At 41.0% G+C, this 19,685-nt stretch overlaps 1 protein-coding gene across 1 annotated transcript in view; it reads right to left on the bottom strand.

Annotated features, from left to right (window-relative positions):
- MMRN1 (multimerin 1) overlaps nt 1-19,685 on the bottom strand; it is a 152,354-nt gene that overhangs the window by 104,776 nt on the left and 27,893 nt on the right. The window contains exon 2 of the mRNA XM_029597725.1: nt 8,711-8,824. Within this exon, the coding sequence (XP_029453585.1) occupies nt 8,711-8,824 (114 nt within the window). The remainder of the gene's footprint in view (nt 1-8,710; nt 8,825-19,685) is intronic.

Consider the following 19,685-nt stretch of genomic DNA (forward strand, 5'->3'; position numbering starts at 1 on the left):
CTGCTACGCCAAACTACTCTTCAGCTTCTCTCCAGCCCCAGACCTTCGCTACGCCTGACTACTCTTCAGCTTCTCTCCAGCCCTGAACCTCTGCTACGCCTGACTACTCTTCAGCTTCTCTCAAACCCTGGACCTCCGCTACACCTGACTATTCTTCCACTTCTCTACAGCCCCGAACCTCTGCATTGCCTGACCACGCCTGCCTTCTCCGCGCCCTGACCTCTGCATTGCCTGACCATGCTTGCCTGCTCCATATCATGACTATTGCTTGGACTGACTATACCTGCCTTTTCAGTGCCCTGACCCTCGCTTTGCACGACTACGCTACAGACTCTTCTTCGTCCAGAGTTTTTCATTGCTTGCCACAACTACCATTCACAGCCAGCTCAGAATCCAGCCTGTCAGTGATGCCTCTCCTCACCTATACCCTGGATGTGGACTCTCAAGGCTTAGGCCTTCCTTTGCTCGGGTCAGTTCCCTATTGTTCCTTTGGCACCTGAGCACTCGTACTGAATCCAGTCTAGGATAGAACTACGCCATCTACTGACTACTGTCTCTGGGCTGTACAGCTACTCACCTCTTGCTAACCTCGAGGCCCACCTAAGTCCTGCCGGCCCCGGCACCCAAAGGCTCAACGCAAGGGGAATGAGGGCTGGTATAGGTGAAGCTCCAGCAGCCTCTAGCTTCAGCCCACTCCACCTGCTGACAGTCGGGACCCAAAGGCCCTTGCCTGTGGGTTGCATCAACCCAACCTCAGCCCAAGGGTCCTCCTCTGACGCAACAAATTGTACATCACTTTCACGAGCATAGACAACCAACAGGGTTGCTCTACTAGAAACAAGGATATCAGATTTTTCCAAGAAACCTGTCAAGTGCAAAGAATCTTGAACATTATTCGTAGACACATGAGCATGACTAATAGAAAAATAATAAGCTTTGACAATATCTGGTATCACCTACCTGGATACCCTGAGAAAGTTCACATAGAACTTCCGCAGCAACTCCAAGGGAAAAATCAGGAAACGTAAGTTAAAACATGGCAAGTAATTGCCAACATTTTCCATTTTTCTAACAAGAAAGTATTCTCTTGAATTAAAGAAGCACTTATATCATATAAAGTAGAGCTTGAGATTTTAAAAATTCCAACTGATTGCTATGCTCTAAAAGTTAAACAGAATGCTCCTTAACCTGTGCAGAATTATTATCCACAGTTCCCAAAGCAGAGTCTATTCTCATAGATTATGCTGACTCTAAATTGGAAATTGCAGTCCACAAGGAATCCAAAGTGATAGAAGGTTTAATTGAGGAAACATTCCTAGGGGTAGATAATAATAAAGAATTCACCTCACAAGATCTACCCTCCTAGAAAGGGGAGAAAGAACCCTCCAAAAGGACAAAACTCCGCTTCCAGATCTCACCACAATACCACTGGGTGCTAAGGGAGGTATAGGGCCTTCTGGACTCAGGGAGACAAAGGCCTCCTGCTGAACAAAGCTCACAGCTCCAAGTTCCTCTGGGTCATCAACCAGGCTTGAAAAATAAAAGGCATCCAAAGTCAATTGGGTGGAGGGAGAAAGAATTACCTGAGATGTGGAGGGCAAGGATTTCAGGACGTCTTTCCTATTCTTACCCATTTTGAAATATGGCCTCAAATCTGGAGAAGAGCATGATGAAAAAAAGGTGCTGCAACTTTATACTCCCCAAGCATCGAGCACTGTCAGGGGGGGAGGCTTCTCCAGGGAGCTTCCTCTCTAAGAGTGCCAGTATCAAGACTCCTCACAGGTCTTCCCCAATACCAGCTATAAAAATTCACATTCAGTGGACTGCTAACCAAGATATTAGGAGTGTGTAGGGAAAAAAAAATTGTTTTCATTTTTTGGTTCATTTTGGGAAGGTATTTTCCCACAAATTTTGGTTCGTGGAATGTTTGATTCATTTCATTCATGTGAAAAACATGAATCAAACATGAAAGGCCAAAATAACCCCAAACCCTGGGCCTCCCAAGGCCTCCTGTCCCTCCCTAACACCCACCCAGAAAAATGCTGGGGATCCGCCAGAGAGGCCTAGGCTTAGGCCAAAGCCTTGGCCTTACATAGGCTGAGGATGCAATAGGTCACTGTGACCTCAGTCTCAGCCTATACAAGGCTGACACCTCAGCCTAGGTTGTGGCCTGGACCCAGGCCTGACATACAGCCTGGCCTGGGGGCACCATCCTGACTTTGAAGCCTGGGTCTGTCCCCAGGGCTGACTCCTGGTCCTCGCCTGGACAATGAGTCCCAATGCCAGGGCCCAGCTCAGAGGATGGGTGCCGAAGCCTGGGCCTCAGCCTAGGCCAGAGCCTGGACCCAGGCCTGATGCCATGGCCTGGCCCAGAAGCCATATCCCAATGTTGGGGCCTCGACCCAGACTCAGACCCGATGCCAGGGCCTGACCTGAAGGTCAGGTCTCGAAACCTGGGCCTTGGCCTAGGGTCAGGGTCAAGCACACAGCCCAGGCCGCGGAGCAGTTCTAATGATGCCCTGTTCTTTCTTCTTCAACTGATGCCATCCGTGGACAGCGCCATTTAGATATATGGCTACACCACAATAAATTATCTCTGAATTCAGCCAAAACTAAATTTTTATTGATTAATCGAACAACTTCTACTAACCCTCAAGACTCTATTTCCTTTGAGAATTTCTCATTTTCAATTTCTGACCCAATTAAAAGTCTCGGAGTCTGGATTGATCCTCATCTTTCTTTCTGTACTCAAATTAAAGCTACCTTCAAAACACTGTTTTATAAACTTCGAGTGCTTCCAGGACTTATGCACTTGCTGTTTCAGCATGATTTCCGCACTATTGTGCAGGCTTCTATTTTTCCTGTACTTGACTATTGTAATAGTCTTTGTTTAGGTATACCACATATCTCTCTGCATCCTTTACAATTCTTGTTAAAGGATACTGCATGATGATTAATATCTAGGATAAAATGTCAACATATCACCTCTATGCTCACAGACCTAAAATGGCTTCCCATACATCTGCAAGTTGCCTATAAAGTCAGCATGACAATATTTAAACTGTTAAATTTAAATACCTGTCCTTGGGCTAATGCTTTTCTTAAGATCTACCAATCTTCTCACCAGCTGAGATCATCCCAATGTGGCATGCTTGACATACCCTCTGTTAGATCTGCTTGGCTTACAACCATAAGAGAATGTGCTTTTTTTGTAGCAGCTCCTACCTATTGGAACACCTTACCAATTGAATTAAGACTTTGTTAGTGCATTAAGTTTTTTAGGCAATCTATAAAAAGATTCCCACTGAAGCAGGCCTTTGGCTAAGTTATCTGGACAGTGGCTTTCAATCTGTAGAGTAGTCTTTCTATTGAGCCCCTGATGCATAAAATATTGTTCACCCTCTGAGCATTTTTGTATAATGTGAGTTGATGTAGACTATGGTTGTTTATTTATATTGGCCAGTTTTTTTTTGTTTTTGTATACTGCATATTCTTTTATATGAGTGTATCATTGTATATTGTTTAGACTTCTAATGTTAAGTGATTAATACATTTTAATTAAAGAAATGAAAAATGAAATTTATTTTTAAGGATCAGCAGTTTCCCATTACTCCTTTGTACTTCCAGCTTTATCAGAACCAGCCAACACAGGATATGAAACCATGGGACTTTATTCTCAAGTACTCAAATATTCACCCAATTTTTAAGCTCCTGCTTAGTAAAGTCATCTCAGTGACCATACTATGGTGACCCCAGAATGTGAATCTCTATAACTTGGTATGAATGCACCTTGAATTTAGCCAGTAGAGTTCACTGTTGAGCAATGATCAGGATTTGCATTGCTGTATCCCCACCCTCTTGCTAATTTTGCGGATGCTAGGCCCAGGAATTCAACCCAAATCCACCACATGGAAGTCTGCAGTACTCTCGTTGTGCTGACCCCCAAGGTAAAATAATTTTGAGGTTATCTTTCTTATAAAAGCTTACAACATATATTAGAGCACAAGAAAGCTATGTGACATGCTTAAAGTGAATGATACACAGAAAAATCAGATTTTGGTTTGCAATCCATATCTATGTATGCTGATATTTTACACAGCCATTCCTAATTAATCATATAAAAATTAGGCCTTTCCAATTGAATGCGTCTATTATCCTAAGCACTTTAAAGATGATGTATAACGTTTTGTTATTGATGATGAATAGATCAGTCATTAAGCAAAAATCTATGAGACTAAAATGAAGAATGCATCTGTTAAATGCCATAGGGATACTAGAACATTGTCAACTATCAATTCATAAACTTGTACGCTACATATAATTCTGAAAGAAGAATTCTGAGATCATCAATCATTCTCATACATCTTTAATTATCAGAATTTTATTTATTTTCACTTTTTCAGGAAAGCATTGCAGAAAATCAGATAGTAAGTAGTACTTGTATCCTTTCATCATGATTTAAAGAGCTTTGAAGGTAATTTTCAAAAGCATTTCTGCGAGTAAAACAGTGCCTTACCCACAGAAATGGCCTGTTATAAAATTGCTCATCTGATATGCGAGTAAACTTATGCTGGAATGCCCTGCATGTGTATAAATGTATCCAGACTGAGAGGAGGTGCTCCAGGGGAGGAGTCGGGGAGGGTGTGCAGTCACCTGCTTACATTTATATTTTCAAAAACGTATGCTTAAAGTATCAAGAACATTTTTGGTGAACACAATGGAAAGCGTAATTGTCTGTGGGTGGTTTTTGTGGGATAATTTTCAAGGTGAACTTATGTTAATAAAATAATTTTGAAAATTGATGTAATTTATATTCATTTCTGTGGTCAAATTTTTGTGGGCTGTTACAAAATTATGCTCAATATTTCCTCAGTGACAAAGTAAAACATATACGTGAGGTTAAAAATGATGTTAGAAAGTATAATCTATAACATGCCAGTAGAATATATTGCTGTGATTGAAGGATCTCTTGGGCAAAAAAAAAAAGAAAAAAATATTTGTACTTTAGTTTTGAATTTGAGAATAGGTACATTTGCACTTATTTGCATTAATTGGACTAATAGGTAGTTGAAACTCCAGATCATTGTGAGGTTTTTTGGTATTTTTGAAACCTGTGACTTAGACTGACATCCTTCCACTACAAAAATAGTTCCTAATGGAAATAAAATAGTCTTCCCCACAAGCAATAAGCTGGCTGGGTCTTTCCAAAACCAAGAAAGTAATTTTAATTGTACAAAAAGTATATATATATATATTTAAAATATCTTTTTATTGAGTAAACAGAATTCAGAGTTCACAAACATACTGTACAGTCAAGACTGATGGGGCCAGTTGCACCCTACCTCATCTTTTTCCTCCATATTTTAACTGTACTAACTCATTTTATGCTGTTATCTATAAGCAAAACAATGAAAACCAAATGTTTGCTGTCAAAGATCATTGAAATATTCAATAAAAAGATTCAATGCTAGTGACAGAGGAGTTCCTATTGTTTTACACTGGATACATTGAAATGCATATTTGAATTCTCATGCAAAATACTTGTGATAGATCCCCTAAATTGGGCCTGTGGCACCAGAGTCTTCCTAAAAGGAGAGTTTGAATAGAGAGTTCAATTAAACTCTACCTGAATAGTTGTACATGGTTTAACAGTGTTGGGGTGTTGTGAGGGATTGCTGATGGGGTGAGTTAATTGAATTGCTACTAGATAGCATCAAGTATGGTAAAATTACGCAATGCATGTGACATTGAGAGTCTATGGAAGAGTGATAGTGGTGGGTGATTCTAGAAAATGTGTCTCCTCTAAGATAGTTGGGCAAGATGTTTCTCTAGAGGGAGTTTTGTCAGACTAAAATCCTGAGTTTGAAGTTTGGTGGGAGGAGTTGAGGAGATTGCAGGGACCCACCAAGGAGAGGACTCTGCAGAAGCCTCCTTTCTTTTCTCCCTGATCAGCAACAGCTCCCACTTCCTCTCTCCCCTGACATTTTCCCAGCAACAAACCCTCTCTCTCTCCTACGCCTGCCCAGAAACAGTCCCCCTTGCTCACTCTCCCCATTTCCTACCCAGCAATAATACCCCTTCTCTCTCTGTCCCCCAACTAGAAATAGCCACCTGTTTCCCCCCACCCAGAAACAGCCTCCTCTCGCTTTCCCCTCCTACCCAGCCCTTGCTGATCCAGTATCTTCATGGTCTACCACGGATAGGCTTTGCAGGCTGTTGCCTCAGCAGCAGCAGCAACAGGAAAACAGGAAAAATAAGTATGGGGCCTGTTAGCCCTGCACCCACCACCACCACTTCCAGCATAGGCCTCCTGTTACCAAGGAAACCATGCAAGACTCGGGGATACTGCAGGGCCTGTGAGAGCCTGCAGCCTTACACAGCCATGTTGTTGCTGCTGCTTTTGCTGTCCTTTATAACATCATTGCCCGAGGTAGGTGCACTGCTTACTTTCCTCCCCTCCTAGTCCCAATACTAGGCTCAATGGTCCTTGGTCTTAGCCAGCATGGCACTTCTTATGCTCTTATTTTCTTATGCTCTTATTTGTCAGTATAATTATTGCAATTAGATTAAAATAATACAGTTGAAACAAAATGGACCGTGTTTCCTGCAAAGATATTTATCCAAGGTAGATAGATATTTGGTCTGTTTCAGGGGAGGAAGGTTGAGAGAAAAGAAAAATAGAAGTGCCTAAGTTAACAGATGCTATTATATTGTGAACAGACATCAAAAGTGAGAACAGCATTATTAATATAGTCTAGTCAACCTTTTGGGATTGCTGGTTACCTTTAAAATATCATTCATAATGGAATGAGTATGGTAAAAAGTTGGTCTGGTATGGGTTGCATTAAAAATGGAAGAGCAGGCTCTCAATTGCACACCATCCATTCTAGCTGGGCCTCAGTAATATTGCAAAGATGTCAATAATTTAGATGTTACCCTAACAATGGGGCAGATGTACTAAGCATTTTTCCTATAGATAAAGAATGGGGAAAAACCTTAGCATATAGTCCTCATTAAGTGGCAGTGGAGATTAGTTAATATGGAAATATTTCATCTTTATAACCAACTTGTGTGCTTGCTTGTAGACTTTAATGCAGGTAAAAAATAGGAGGATTGGAGTTACAAAGCTGCAGTCCTTCACAGCTTATCTTCTTAGGCTGTTTCTGTTTACTGTGCTTCAGAAAGACAAACAATGTTAGATGCACTACATTATTCATTCTGCCAATTTACCTTTGCTTCTCCTTCTCAGTCAATTGAACTTTCATAGCTAAATACATTTTCATTATGATAAATGTGGGCTGGGTGTGAATATCACTTCCAAAATGTACTATGCTATACCGTGTGGTAAACCTTGCAGAGGTCTGAGAGTGTTAATTGGAAATATAACTGAAAAATAACTCAAATTCAGAGATAGAACTAGACAGAGTAAATTATGCTGAGAGGTGAAAACCTTTCAATAAAGTATAAACAAGTTATTAACTTGTTGGAAGGTATCAGAATGATTTGGGTCACTGTGATAAAAGCTTTTTCATTCCTAAAGTTTAGATTGTTCATGTATGTTCCAAAACTAAGGTTGCTGTAGTTGTGAGTTTGCGTGATAAGATAACTGCCATTTTGTTATAAAACATGAGCAAGGTAAAATGGAGGAAGCTGTTCTATTTTATAGGAAGCTTGGTTATTAGCCAAATAAGTTAGACATCTAATTAGGCTATATAGGCATCATTATAGGAAACTGCGCAAGATGGAGAAACTGTGGAGAGTGGAAATGGAGGAAGAAAGATAGAAGAAATCCTGATAATGAGAAGACAGGTAGACCTGGGAGGCACTGTATTATGTGAAGCAATTAGAGAGCAGGTTCTCTATCCGTACTTGTATTGTATCTACTGCAATGTTACTGGATATTGGTCAGACCAGCATACAAATAAATATATTCCAAACATAGCAGAGTAACCATCAGTATTCACTACCTACTATGCACCATTCAAGCCAACATTCTGCTTAGCAACCCAAGTGGTGTCCCTGATTAGACCCTGGGAGCTACAGATAGGAAGAGCTGCAGGAAAAGACAGTTTAAAGGACCAATAACTTTCAAATCAACGTGCAGGCGCACATTTGCACATGTGCATCGGCCTGTGCCCAGGGACACAGCCATTTTGTAACTTGCAGGCGTATATGTGCACATGTTCTAAAATAGGCTGGCCGCGTTCACACGTGAGCTGATTTTTTACTGGTCGCACGCCTATGCACATAAATCCTGATTCTACCATGTAAATTGGAGATTTTAAAAGAGGCACATGCCCACATCATTTCCAGTTTACCAGTTCTTCTACCAGTTCCCCCAGTTAACAGCTAGGTCTTCCAAACCCCCCCCCCCCCCCACCCATTTGATAGCCTACACTCCCCCCTAAACCCCTTAGAAATGTCTCAATCCTTTTATTTTATGACTTACACATCATCCATAGCAGAAGTAAAGTTATGCAGCAGGGGACCTCAGCGTGCACATCTCTTGGCCAGGCCACGAAATGCTGATGCCCCACCTAGACCATGCTCACACCCTGCCCATTTTTGGACACTTTTTGCTGCGGTATTTATGTGCCTATTTGGGCGCACTTGAGCCCGACTTCTTCGTGCCTCCCCTAATTGAGGCGTCCGACGGGCTTTTAAAATTCACCTGTTAGAGGGCACTACATCTGACTGTATTAGCACATACCTCACCGAACAAGCTCCGGCAGTCCACATGCAAGGCCTCGTTCCAGACACAGTGTCCATGTTCTCCATAGCCACTGTGGGTAAGAGTCTGGTATGGACATAGGCACACCAATTTCTGTGATAGAAATGGAAAAAAAAATTTAATTTGGTCTGTTCTTTTCCTCTGATTTCTAAGATAATATTGATAAATACATATAAGAACACATGCTTTATAATTTAATCACTAAAGCAATTGTTACTAAAAACAATTCTTGCTGAGTTTTATCACCTAACATCACCATACTAGACCATGTGATATGAATTGTTATATCATCATCTAAAATGACTTAAAAATAAACATTAACAAAATGATATAAAATTATGTTTGTCACTATATAGCTGATTATGTTGCAAATATCTTGAACACAAAATGCATTTATTTAGGAGCATTATGACGAAGATGATGATGATTACCATGATTTGTATAGTGCATGCCAGATGTATGGAGCCCTGTACAGAGACATATAAAGGTGAATTTTAAAAGAGTAGCGGGCATAAAATTGAGCACATGCATGCACAAATAGCACATATTCGCATAACTGCTATTTATAAACATCAAATATACATGCACAGGTAATGGTGTGCGAATAAATTTCATGTATAAAAAAGGGTGGGGCTAGGGATGGGTTAGAGCCATTCTGGGGAAGGGGCCAACATCTACATGTATAAGGTGATAATGTAAAACCTGCAAATGTGACGTGTGTATGGCTGTTACCTGCACATATTTATGTCTGCTAATTATCAGGTGTAAGTTAGAATATAATACTTTTTAGGCAAATTCTGACGGGGTGAAGGGTCTAGGTAAACTGGGGGGCAGTTCAGGCTGAAGAAACAAATGGGTTCCTGATGACCTAGAGATAGACTGGGCAAGCTGGTGGACCAATTGGTTTAACTGGTAGACTAATTGGTTTAACTGGTAAATTCTTTCATGCATGTATGCTATAAAATTTGATAATTTGCACTCATAAAAGCTGACAAGTGAAAAGAAAAATGTGTGAATTAAATTTCCTTATGTAAATGATTAAAATTAGGTGCACAAGTACGCATGAATAGCAGATGTCCACCACTTATCTGGATAATCAACATAGTATATGGTAACTTAAATATTCCTTACATTATATTTTAAATGAAAGATGGGGGGAACAGTATATCATGCAAGGTATTTTTATTTTACAGTATAACAACATAGTACATGGTAACTTAGAATAAATTATCATTAGATAGTGATATAACTTGTAATTGTACATAAATTAGAATGAGCTATAACATGAGATTATATAGTAGGGCAGAGTCAACATTGTTTTCATTGACTAGTATGGAGTAACATAGGGAAACAGCAATTTTGTCATCGCATTGAACAGTTACTATAGATTGCTATAGTGAAATTTGTAAAGATTAATAAGTTCATGAGATGATATAGCGGACATTCAGGTGGGGAGGGGTAGGATAATGCTTTGTATATGAGTTGTTGAGGGGGTCAGGGAGTCTGGTATGGTGCTGTGGGTAAGATGAGGGTGGTAGGTAGGGTGGGGTGGTTGGTGGGTCTGCAGGAGAGGGGTGTTCTTCTAGTTCAGTTGACAGATGGGCATTAGATAGTTGACGGGAAGGCTTTTTGGAAGAGACATGTTTTGAGGTTTTTTTTGAAGGATTGAGTCATAGGGTCCATTCTTAGCTGCACTGGGAAGTTTTTACAGAGCGAGTGACTGGCCATGGATAGGGCACATTCTTGTGTTGTGGTCAGGTGGGTGGATGTTGGTGAGGGTATCGGTATGAGTCCAGTGTTAGTGGAGCGGAGGTTCCTTTGTGAGTTGTAAAAATGGATCATCGCAGTCAGCCATTTAAACATCATTGTAGAGTGTTTTATGGATGAGGGTTAGGACTTTATATTGTATTCTGAGAGGAATGGGAAGCCAATGTAAGTTTTTGAGGATCAGTGTGATGTGCTCCGATCTTTTGCTATTTGTGAGTAATCTCGCTGCTGCATTCTGCAGGAGCTGCAGCAGTCTGATGGAGGTTGTTGGGAGACCAAGAAGAAGTGCGTTGCAGTAATCAAGTTTGGAGAATAATAATGCTTGAAGGACTGTTCTGGAGTCATGTGTGTAGAGAAGTGGTTTGATTCTTTTTAGGATTTGCAGTTTGAAGAATCCATCTTTTATTATTGTATTGATGTGTTTTTTAAGGCTTAGTTCTTCACCTAGGATGATGCCTAGGTCTTTGGCTGTGGGAACTATTTGATGCTCCATCATGGATGTTGGGAGGTTTTGGGTGAGGGTTGTGGTGGTTTTGTTTTTTATGTATAGAATTATGTATGCAATGCACCTGGCAGTAGAGGGAGTTTGTGATTCTGTTATTAAGATGAGACCAGACTCAGAATATCGTTTTTGTAATGGTGAGTTATACAGGGAAATGTCTTAGTTCTGTTCTGTACCCGTTGTTAGGAAGCGGGGAACTCCTGTGGATGCAGAGTAAATGTTTATAGTAAGTCCCATAATGGTCATGTGTTCAGTGTGTCACGCATGTGAGCATCATCTCTCAGGTGTGTCCTGATAGAAAAAAGTTGAAACCCAGTGGCAAGTATTTTTTACATTGCTTTGTATCCATTGCAGGAAGGTGGTTAAAATATGAAAATAGCCTGTATTCACGTACATGCTATTTCATAAACATCAAAAACATGGGCATATTTTTTGTTTCACACACATTTACTTGCACAAAAAAGGGGTGATCTAGGGACATTCTGGGGCAGGACCAAGAGGTATGCACCTAAGTTGCTATTTTATAATAGATTTATGCAAATATATTAGGGAAATTATTCACACAGTTTTACACCTGCTAATTAACTAGCGCAATTGATATCAGACATCTCTTGTCTGCTATTTTTGCAATGGAGATCTGGGTGAACTGGGGGGAGCTCAGGGTGAAGAAGTAGGAGGGTCTTACAGAACTGGAGATGGATTGGGTGAATTGGAGGAGGTATTGGCAAACTGGTAACTTCCTGCCTCTACATATAAATCAGAGTTTTATGCATAAAAGTTATGGTTTTTTTACTAATGATCGAATATTTATAAACACCAGGAAAAAAAAAGATGTAGTTATTTCCAGTGTTAAAACTGTGCAATAGCATGTCCCTCATTTTAATAATTCCCACCCAAACTCCTCCCTTATCCTGCCGTGTGATAGCATTATTATTGCGTGTGTTAACGCATAACGCATTTTGATGAATGACTCTATTAATCATGTATGATCATTTTTGTAAAACACTTAGACCTACCTAATAGGGTCATACATTATTTTGCGATGTTCCGGTATCGTGTGAGGTAGGGCCTTATTGCACACAATAAGGCCCTACCACACGTGATACCGGCTGCATCGCAGCAGTATTATTTAAATTAGGGGAAGGGGAGGAGTGTGGGCGGAGTATGGGCGGAGTTATCTCCTGGCAGAATTTGCGGGCGATTGATAATGTTTTTCACATTATTGCCGGCAGCACTGTGGAAAATAACTACACTTTTTTCCGTGGCACTATGGGGGCGACAGTGTGTGGTGCGGCTGCACCGCAGCGGGGGAAACTGCACCACCGTGATGTGGCCGGATGCCCACTATCGCCCCTGCCCCTTTTTTTTTCACGACTCATCATTCTGCAGAATGATTAATCTAGGGGTATAATTGGATAGACAATATACAAAAGGTCAAAAATAAATAAATAACTTGATTATGCGATTTTACACCTGCTAATTAACTAGTGCAATTGATATCAGACTTGTCTATTATCTGCAGTTTATGGGTGGGATGTCTGCATGAACTGGTGGCAGTTCAGGATGAAGTGCTAGAGGATCTAGACTGGGTGAACTGGCAATTGGCAAACTGATAATTTCATAATATGTGCAAGAAAGTATTTATATGTGCGTACGATATAAAATACCTCATTTTACATGTATGTTTTATTTTCTTACACACCTAAAATATAGGAGTGTATGTTAATAAAATAGATAGGAAAAGTAAGCGCTTTCACTGCAGTGGAAATATTCGCGCATTCTGAAACATACATGCATACTTTCAGAGCATAAGCACTCAGTATTTTATAAACTGTGCAGGTCAGTAATGCAAATGGGTTTGAAAGTTACCCTTCCTCTGTTTAGAGAAGCACAAACAAAAAAGTTACTGAAAGTGAAATCAAAACTAACATCAGAACAACAAGCTTGATCCTTTTCTACCGAATACCTTGCAGAAATTCATTATACTTTAAGCATTGCCATACTTAAGGCCGGATTTTAAAACCCCAGCGCTCGTAAAACCCGGGGTTTACGCGCGTTGGACCAATTTTCAAACGGGCCCGGCCACGCGCGTAAACCCCAGGACGCGAGTAAGTGCCGGGGCCTTAAAAAGGGCGGTCCTGGGGCGGATCGGGGAGGGCTGGGACAGCGCCATTCCTCGCTGTCCCGGAGCCTTGAGCACCGGCCGGCTGCCGGTGTGCGCAAGTTATGTCAGGTCGGGCCCTGAATTAACTTGCAAAATAAAAGGTAACTAAATTTAAAAAAGGGTTTTAGAGGGTGGGGAGGAGAGGTGAAAGGAAAGGGAAGTTAGGCTAGGGGGTAGGAAAGTTCCCTCCCAGTCCGCTCCTAAATTGGAGCAGACTGGGAGGGAACTGGGGAAGGCCCCGCTGCGTCGCTGTGCGAATTCGTGAAATTCTAACCCCCCCTTGCGCACGCCGCCTGGGATTTTATAACATGCGCACGCCAGCACAATATAAAATCGCACGTCCATGTGTGCTCACTGGGTAGCGAGTGCACATGGTCGCGCGCGTGTGTTCTTTTTTAAAACCTATCCTTTAGGTTTTATTCCCATATAAACTGATGTCTGAAAAGAAAATGAAGCAAAGTACAAAAAAAGATGCAATTAATTTCTGGGAACTAAGCTCCCAAAAGGTTTTTGCTTAGAGATGAGTCAAAAACACCTTTGCTAATTTGTTATTAAAAAAAAAAAAAAAATCACAGTTGGGAGTCAAACTGGATTGCCAGTCTAGGTGGCGATCCTGGCAGAACTAGGTCTTTTCAAGTGGGAGGGAGGAAGAGAGAGTGAGAGAGAGAGAGGGGGGCACATCCCTAGAGGGAGTACTTAATAGGACTGCCTCTAAAGCATTTTGTGCCAATTTGGGAGGCTGCAACTCTGAAGGTTTGCAAATTTGCAATAAGTAAGGAAAATGGGCAGACCAGATAAATCTTGTGATCTGCTGTCAGTTTCCATATTTCTGTGTAACTTTCTTCTGACCTCTCATGAACCAATGTAGCAATGCAATTTATACACTGCAACCCTGCCGGTTAAACGCATCAGGCAAGGAGCCAAACCTTAAAAAACAACCTCCTTACTTATACCAATTGTATCAATTAGGAGTCAGAAAATGCTTCAAATGTATAAAAAGCAAAAATGAAACATGGCAAGAAAACAAGTGTTCGATTAACCCTGAGAAAAAAAATAATAATTGGCTCATCTTTGTTAATTGTACTAATTAAAAAACAATGGGAAGATTACATGAATGAATAAGAAAATGTGTTGCTCAGCTGGGATAAATGTCCAAAATATATGTTCTCGTTAAATGTTTTTGGCATCCTGCATTAAATTGCTGAACTGGACTAACAAGTATTTGGGTGGGAATTTAAAAAGACATTCTTTCCAGGCCAAACACCATAAAGAAGACAATGTAAGGATTGTGCTTTTTCACAGCACAGATGATCCTGTTCTCGAAGAATTTTTATAATAAACGATTGTTTGCTGTGATTTCAGCCTGTGCTCCATCAGATGGCAGCCTCTCTCTTAATATGCATAACTGAGGAAGCATTAAATGCAGAAGCATTTTTTTTCCATACCTCAAAAATAACAGTTTTGCATCGTTTTGTCTCTTCCACTTCTCACATTTAATTAGTGAGAATTCTGGGTACTAGGCGATTCCGACTCTTTGGCAGGCCCCAGGAAAGTTAATGATGCTGCCTGCAGGCATCCCCAGCTCACCCCTGGGAATCTTCAGCTCTCAGCACAGTTCTTCAAATGTCTGCAGTTTGCCAGAACCACCTGTATCAGTGCCAGTTATCTATATCCATATCTTTCTATCTATGTAGATCCACGGCTTGCTCTCTTTAATGCTGTTTCAGTTTTCCTTTTACAAAAGCCTAATCCTCTCGTACAAAATGGTCTTTTAAAGAGTGATAATTAATTATCGTTTTTGTTTAAAACAATGTGGTACTTTTGCCTTCATCTTTCTCTATGTTGTCTTTACTGCACAATAGCTAGAACTCACTGTTATTCATTGCTATTCATGGCTGCTGGGTATCAGAAGGCCTAGATACCTCAAAGCCTACCCCCAACATACTGTGTGCTACTCAGACATAGGGACCTACTTACTAAAAGGCAATAAGGAGGGTCATTTTCAAAGCCATTTCTCCCAATAAAACCACTTAGAGAATTACCCTTCCTCGTGTGCGGGTGGCAGCTGTGTCTGTAGTGCTCCTACACCCGGTACTTTACTCAGTGTGAGAAGAGGTGCTCCTGAGAGGTGGAGTGGGGTTGATGAGGAGCTTGCACTTACAGGCCTAAGTTTGAATTTTCAAAAGCATGAGTGCTTTTCTATTCTCGGAAAAACTACCTGTTCAATTTAGCAGTGCTGGCAGTTTGGCTGGGATAATTCTCAAACTGAAAGCAGGTGCATATTTTCACTTTGAAAACTGTTGCAAACTCTGCAAGTACGTTACCCGTACACTATGCCTGAATGAAGGCAGTTAAAAGTATGCAGAAGGTGGGCTACAAGACATTGTGGTCACATTAACCTTACTAGTTAGGGCCTTGATGCTCCTCTATTGTTTTCTCCCTTCCAATGCAGTTGCACTACTGTACTACTTCCAAATATGTTCAAGCAATGTTTCGGTTTTTGGACTTGGAAAAATTTCAATTCATATGAGGGAAAATAATTCAAATGCCTATATTAGTGCAAATACTGCAGATTAAATATTAACTCTGGAATTTGCATCAATAATCAGAGCAAAACTATGTTGTTTTGCTCACACTAGCTGACCACATGTGGAAATTTCCCAAAGGCCCCTATGAATTACCCGCTCTCTCCAGCCTCAGCACAGCATACCTTCCTGCTCTGATCCCATCACAGCCTGCCCTCATCTCCTCCCAGCCCCTGGAGCAGCACAGCCTGCCTCCTGCCCCCTGCCCCAGCTCAGACTACTCCTCCCTCCCCAGCTGCAGCACACCAACACATAGATATTCCCCAGAAGCTCCTTTATATTAATCTCCTAACTCCAGTCCCAAAATAGCCTGCCCAGCCCCCATCAGCCTGCCCTTCCTCCTCTAGCTCCAGCACAGCCTGTCCCCGCAGCCCCAGCTCCAGCACAGCCTGCACTCCCTCAGCCCCACCTTCCCCCAGCCTGAGCCCCCCCATCCCCCCCCCCCCCCCCCCCCCCCCCCCCGGCCAGCCACAGTGTAGCCTGTTCCCCAACCAGCCTGAGCCACAGCCACTCTATTCTCCAGATATTGGACTTATTTTCTGAGGGCAAGGAGCAGTTTGCTTTGAGTGCACACATACAACCTCTCACCAATTGGTAGATAATCATATACCGGTATGTGGCGCTTGATGCAAAAGACTGGATATCCCCCTCTCACTGAAGGACACTGTACCAGCAGCAGCCAACTGGAAGGCTTGTTTGCATATTTTTCTAGGAGAAGATATCAGACGATACCGTGAACTATTTAGGTTTCAGCTTTCACAGCACCACAATGAGGCCGATGCAATATTGTGTGCTCAGGCCAGTGCACGGCGCTTAATGTGTGGTTGGACGCGTATTTTGGAGCGGTAGGCTAATGCCCGATGCAATACGGGGAATACCATGTCCAAAACGAGCATCCAAACAAGCACGTAGCTAATAGCACTCATCACATGTAAACTCCATGTAGATGAGACTATTATTTATTTATTTATTTATTTATTTGAATATTTTTTATATACCGAACATATTGTGTACACTTCAAGTCGGTTTACAATAAAACAATGGACTGTCTTTAACGACTTGTCCTAAAAACAAATAAAATATTGTAAAATAAACTGAAATAAAATAAAACCCTGTGAATAATATAACATAAAATTATACAATTAGCTATTATACCTAGTATAATATACCTATTATACTATTAGCTATTACCCCATGATGCAAAACATTCCCGCTTGCCGAACGCACCCATGTTTAACGCCGCAAATTTAATGCCAGTCTGGGAGCTGGCTTTAAGCCTTACGGCGCATATCTGCCTGAACGAAAATACAAAAAATTGTGCTTTCTGCGGTTCCTCTTACTTAGTATCATTGTGATACCAAGTAGGAGGAACCACAGAAAGCATCAGCGTGCAAAAATAAAAATGCTTGCCTGAAAAAATAAAAATTGCTGCTGGTCAATTAGTTGTCATGGGATAAAATGGACGCTCGTATAAAGCGCCCATTTTCCTAACCCACACACTGCTATGTCTCCTGGGCACCAAATGCCAAGGATGCGCTAGGGACACACAATTTCCCCTAGTGCGCCCTTTTTAATGCAACAGTTCATTAGCATTTTGCACTGCATGCCCAGGAGAGGTAGATGGGCACTCGTTAGGAAAACGAGCACTGAATACAAGCACTCATTTTTAGCACATGTATATTGCATCGGCCTCAATGTTTTTAATAGCAGGGAACTAGAAAGTTTATTTGCCTGCTTTTTCCAGCAGATAATACTAGAGGACATTGTAAGTCATCAAGGTTTCAACTTTCACATCCCCTGTACTCTTTCTAACAGAAAAACCTGAAGGCTCACTTTCATATTTCATCCAATAACCACACCATAGAACTACTGAGAATGCTATGAGCTGTCAAGGTTTCAATTTTCACAAACCCCATACTGGTCCCAGTAGCTGAGAACTGGAAGGCTCATTTGCATACTTTTCCTAGTAGTTCCAGCAGAGGACTCCAGGGGACACTGTGAGCTATCTAAGTTAAATTCTAACTGGCTAATAAGTTAGCCAGCTAGAATTTAGTCGGCTAAGTTAATGGCATTCTGGGGGCATAACTGAGAGGAGTTGAGTAAACCGGCTGTTATTCAGCTAATTCCGATATTCAAAATTAGTCCACTAGCTTAACTGGCTATGTCTGGTCGGGCCAAAAAGCTGTTCTAAAGTTAGCCAGACAAAGTTAGCCAGCTAATTTTAAGATAGCCGGCTATATTCAGTAATGCGGCTGCACGATTGACTCTGCCTCCAAAGTTAGCCAGAAAAGCTTATCCGTCTAACTTAGCTATCCGGACAGTGACTGAATAGGGACCTCTGTAGGTATATGAAGCAAAAACTGGTACCCCACTTGGTTTCTGTTTTTAGATTATGTTAGGGAAGGGACCTTTATCTTATAGTTCAAAATTAGCACTTATTACAGTATTACAAAAGAAAGAAAGGGATCCTCAACCACGCTCTCCAAATCACCCAGTTTCACTCATTAATCTAGTGGCAAACTATTAGTGAAAGCAGAAAGAATGAAAACTATAATTTCCAAATTAATCTATTCTGATCAGGTAGCTTTTGTTGCAGGCAGGCAAGCAAATAGTAATTTTAATAGAGTAGTAACTGCACCACATTAGTTTCCCTCATGTGGTTCAGAGGCCTTGATGATTGGCACAGAGGCTGAAAAGGCCTTTGAGAAAGTGGGATGGGAATACTTATGCTGGGTAGCACACAAATTTGGCTTCAAGGTGAATTTGTAGAGTATATAAGCGAGGATGTTAATTAATAGAGAAGTCACTGAGGAGTTTAAACTTCTTCGAGGCACCAGACGAGAATGTCTTTTATTTATTTTACTATCTGTTTTAGCACTCGAACCATTGGTTATTAACCTAAGGGAAATTACAACTTTTAAAGGCATCAAGGTTGGAGGTTTGTCACTAATGCAGCAAATACTATTCCAGTAATACTAAATATATCTAGTTCATTTAGTGCTTTTTCTGGACTGGAGATAAACTTCCAAAAATCTGAGGCCTTAGCTATTAATTCTTCTGTCTAAAAACTTTGGAAGGGAACATTCCCATTGAAATGGGCTGAAAAGGCCATACAGTATTTATGAATTAGGATTCTATTTATAGTGCAAGATTTATATAAATTAAATGCAGCTATGATGCTGGAGAAAATATATAATCAATTAGAACATAAGAACATAAGAAATTGCCATGCTGGGACAGACCAAGGGTCCATCAAGCCCAGCATCCTGTTTCCAACAGAGGCCAAAAACCAGGCCACAAGAACCTGGCAATTACCCAAACACTAACAAGAACCCATGCTACTGATGCAATTAATAGCAGTGGCTATTCCCTAAGTATAATTGATTAATAGCCATTAATGGACTTCTCCTCCAAGAACTTATCCAAACCTTTTTTGAACCCAGCTACACTAACTGCACTAACTACCTTCTCTGGCAACAAATTCCAGAGCTTTATTGTGCGTTGAATGAAAAAGAATTTTCTCCGATTAGTCTTAAATGTGTTACTTGCTAACTTGGCAACATTCACCTTCAACTATGATGGGTAGAAGTGCCTTAATTAAAATGGTTCCTTTTCCTAAAAATTGTCTATGTTTTACAATTATTACTATACTACTTGTGAAGGAGTGTAATTCAACAAATAATCTTAGCAGTTTATTTTTGTGGAAAGAAAATCCCTTGTTTAGCACTTAAAAATTGTTTAGGAGAAAACAGCTGCAGGGGATAAATCTTCCAGATTTGTGACTTTCTAATGGAGCTTGGCAACTGCAAGTGATATCTGAAAGGCTATTGCAAGTAAATACATATGCTAATTTTGATAGTAAAAAGATTATGATGGAGTCATATTGGACAATTAATGTGGTTCATGGGATGGGTAGTTCCCTGCCTAGGGAAATCA

The sequence above is a fragment of the Rhinatrema bivittatum genome, chromosome 1 (genome assembly GCF_901001135.1).
Source record: "Rhinatrema bivittatum chromosome 1, aRhiBiv1.1, whole genome shotgun sequence".
NCBI lineage: Eukaryota > Metazoa > Chordata > Amphibia > Gymnophiona > Rhinatrematidae > Rhinatrema > Rhinatrema bivittatum.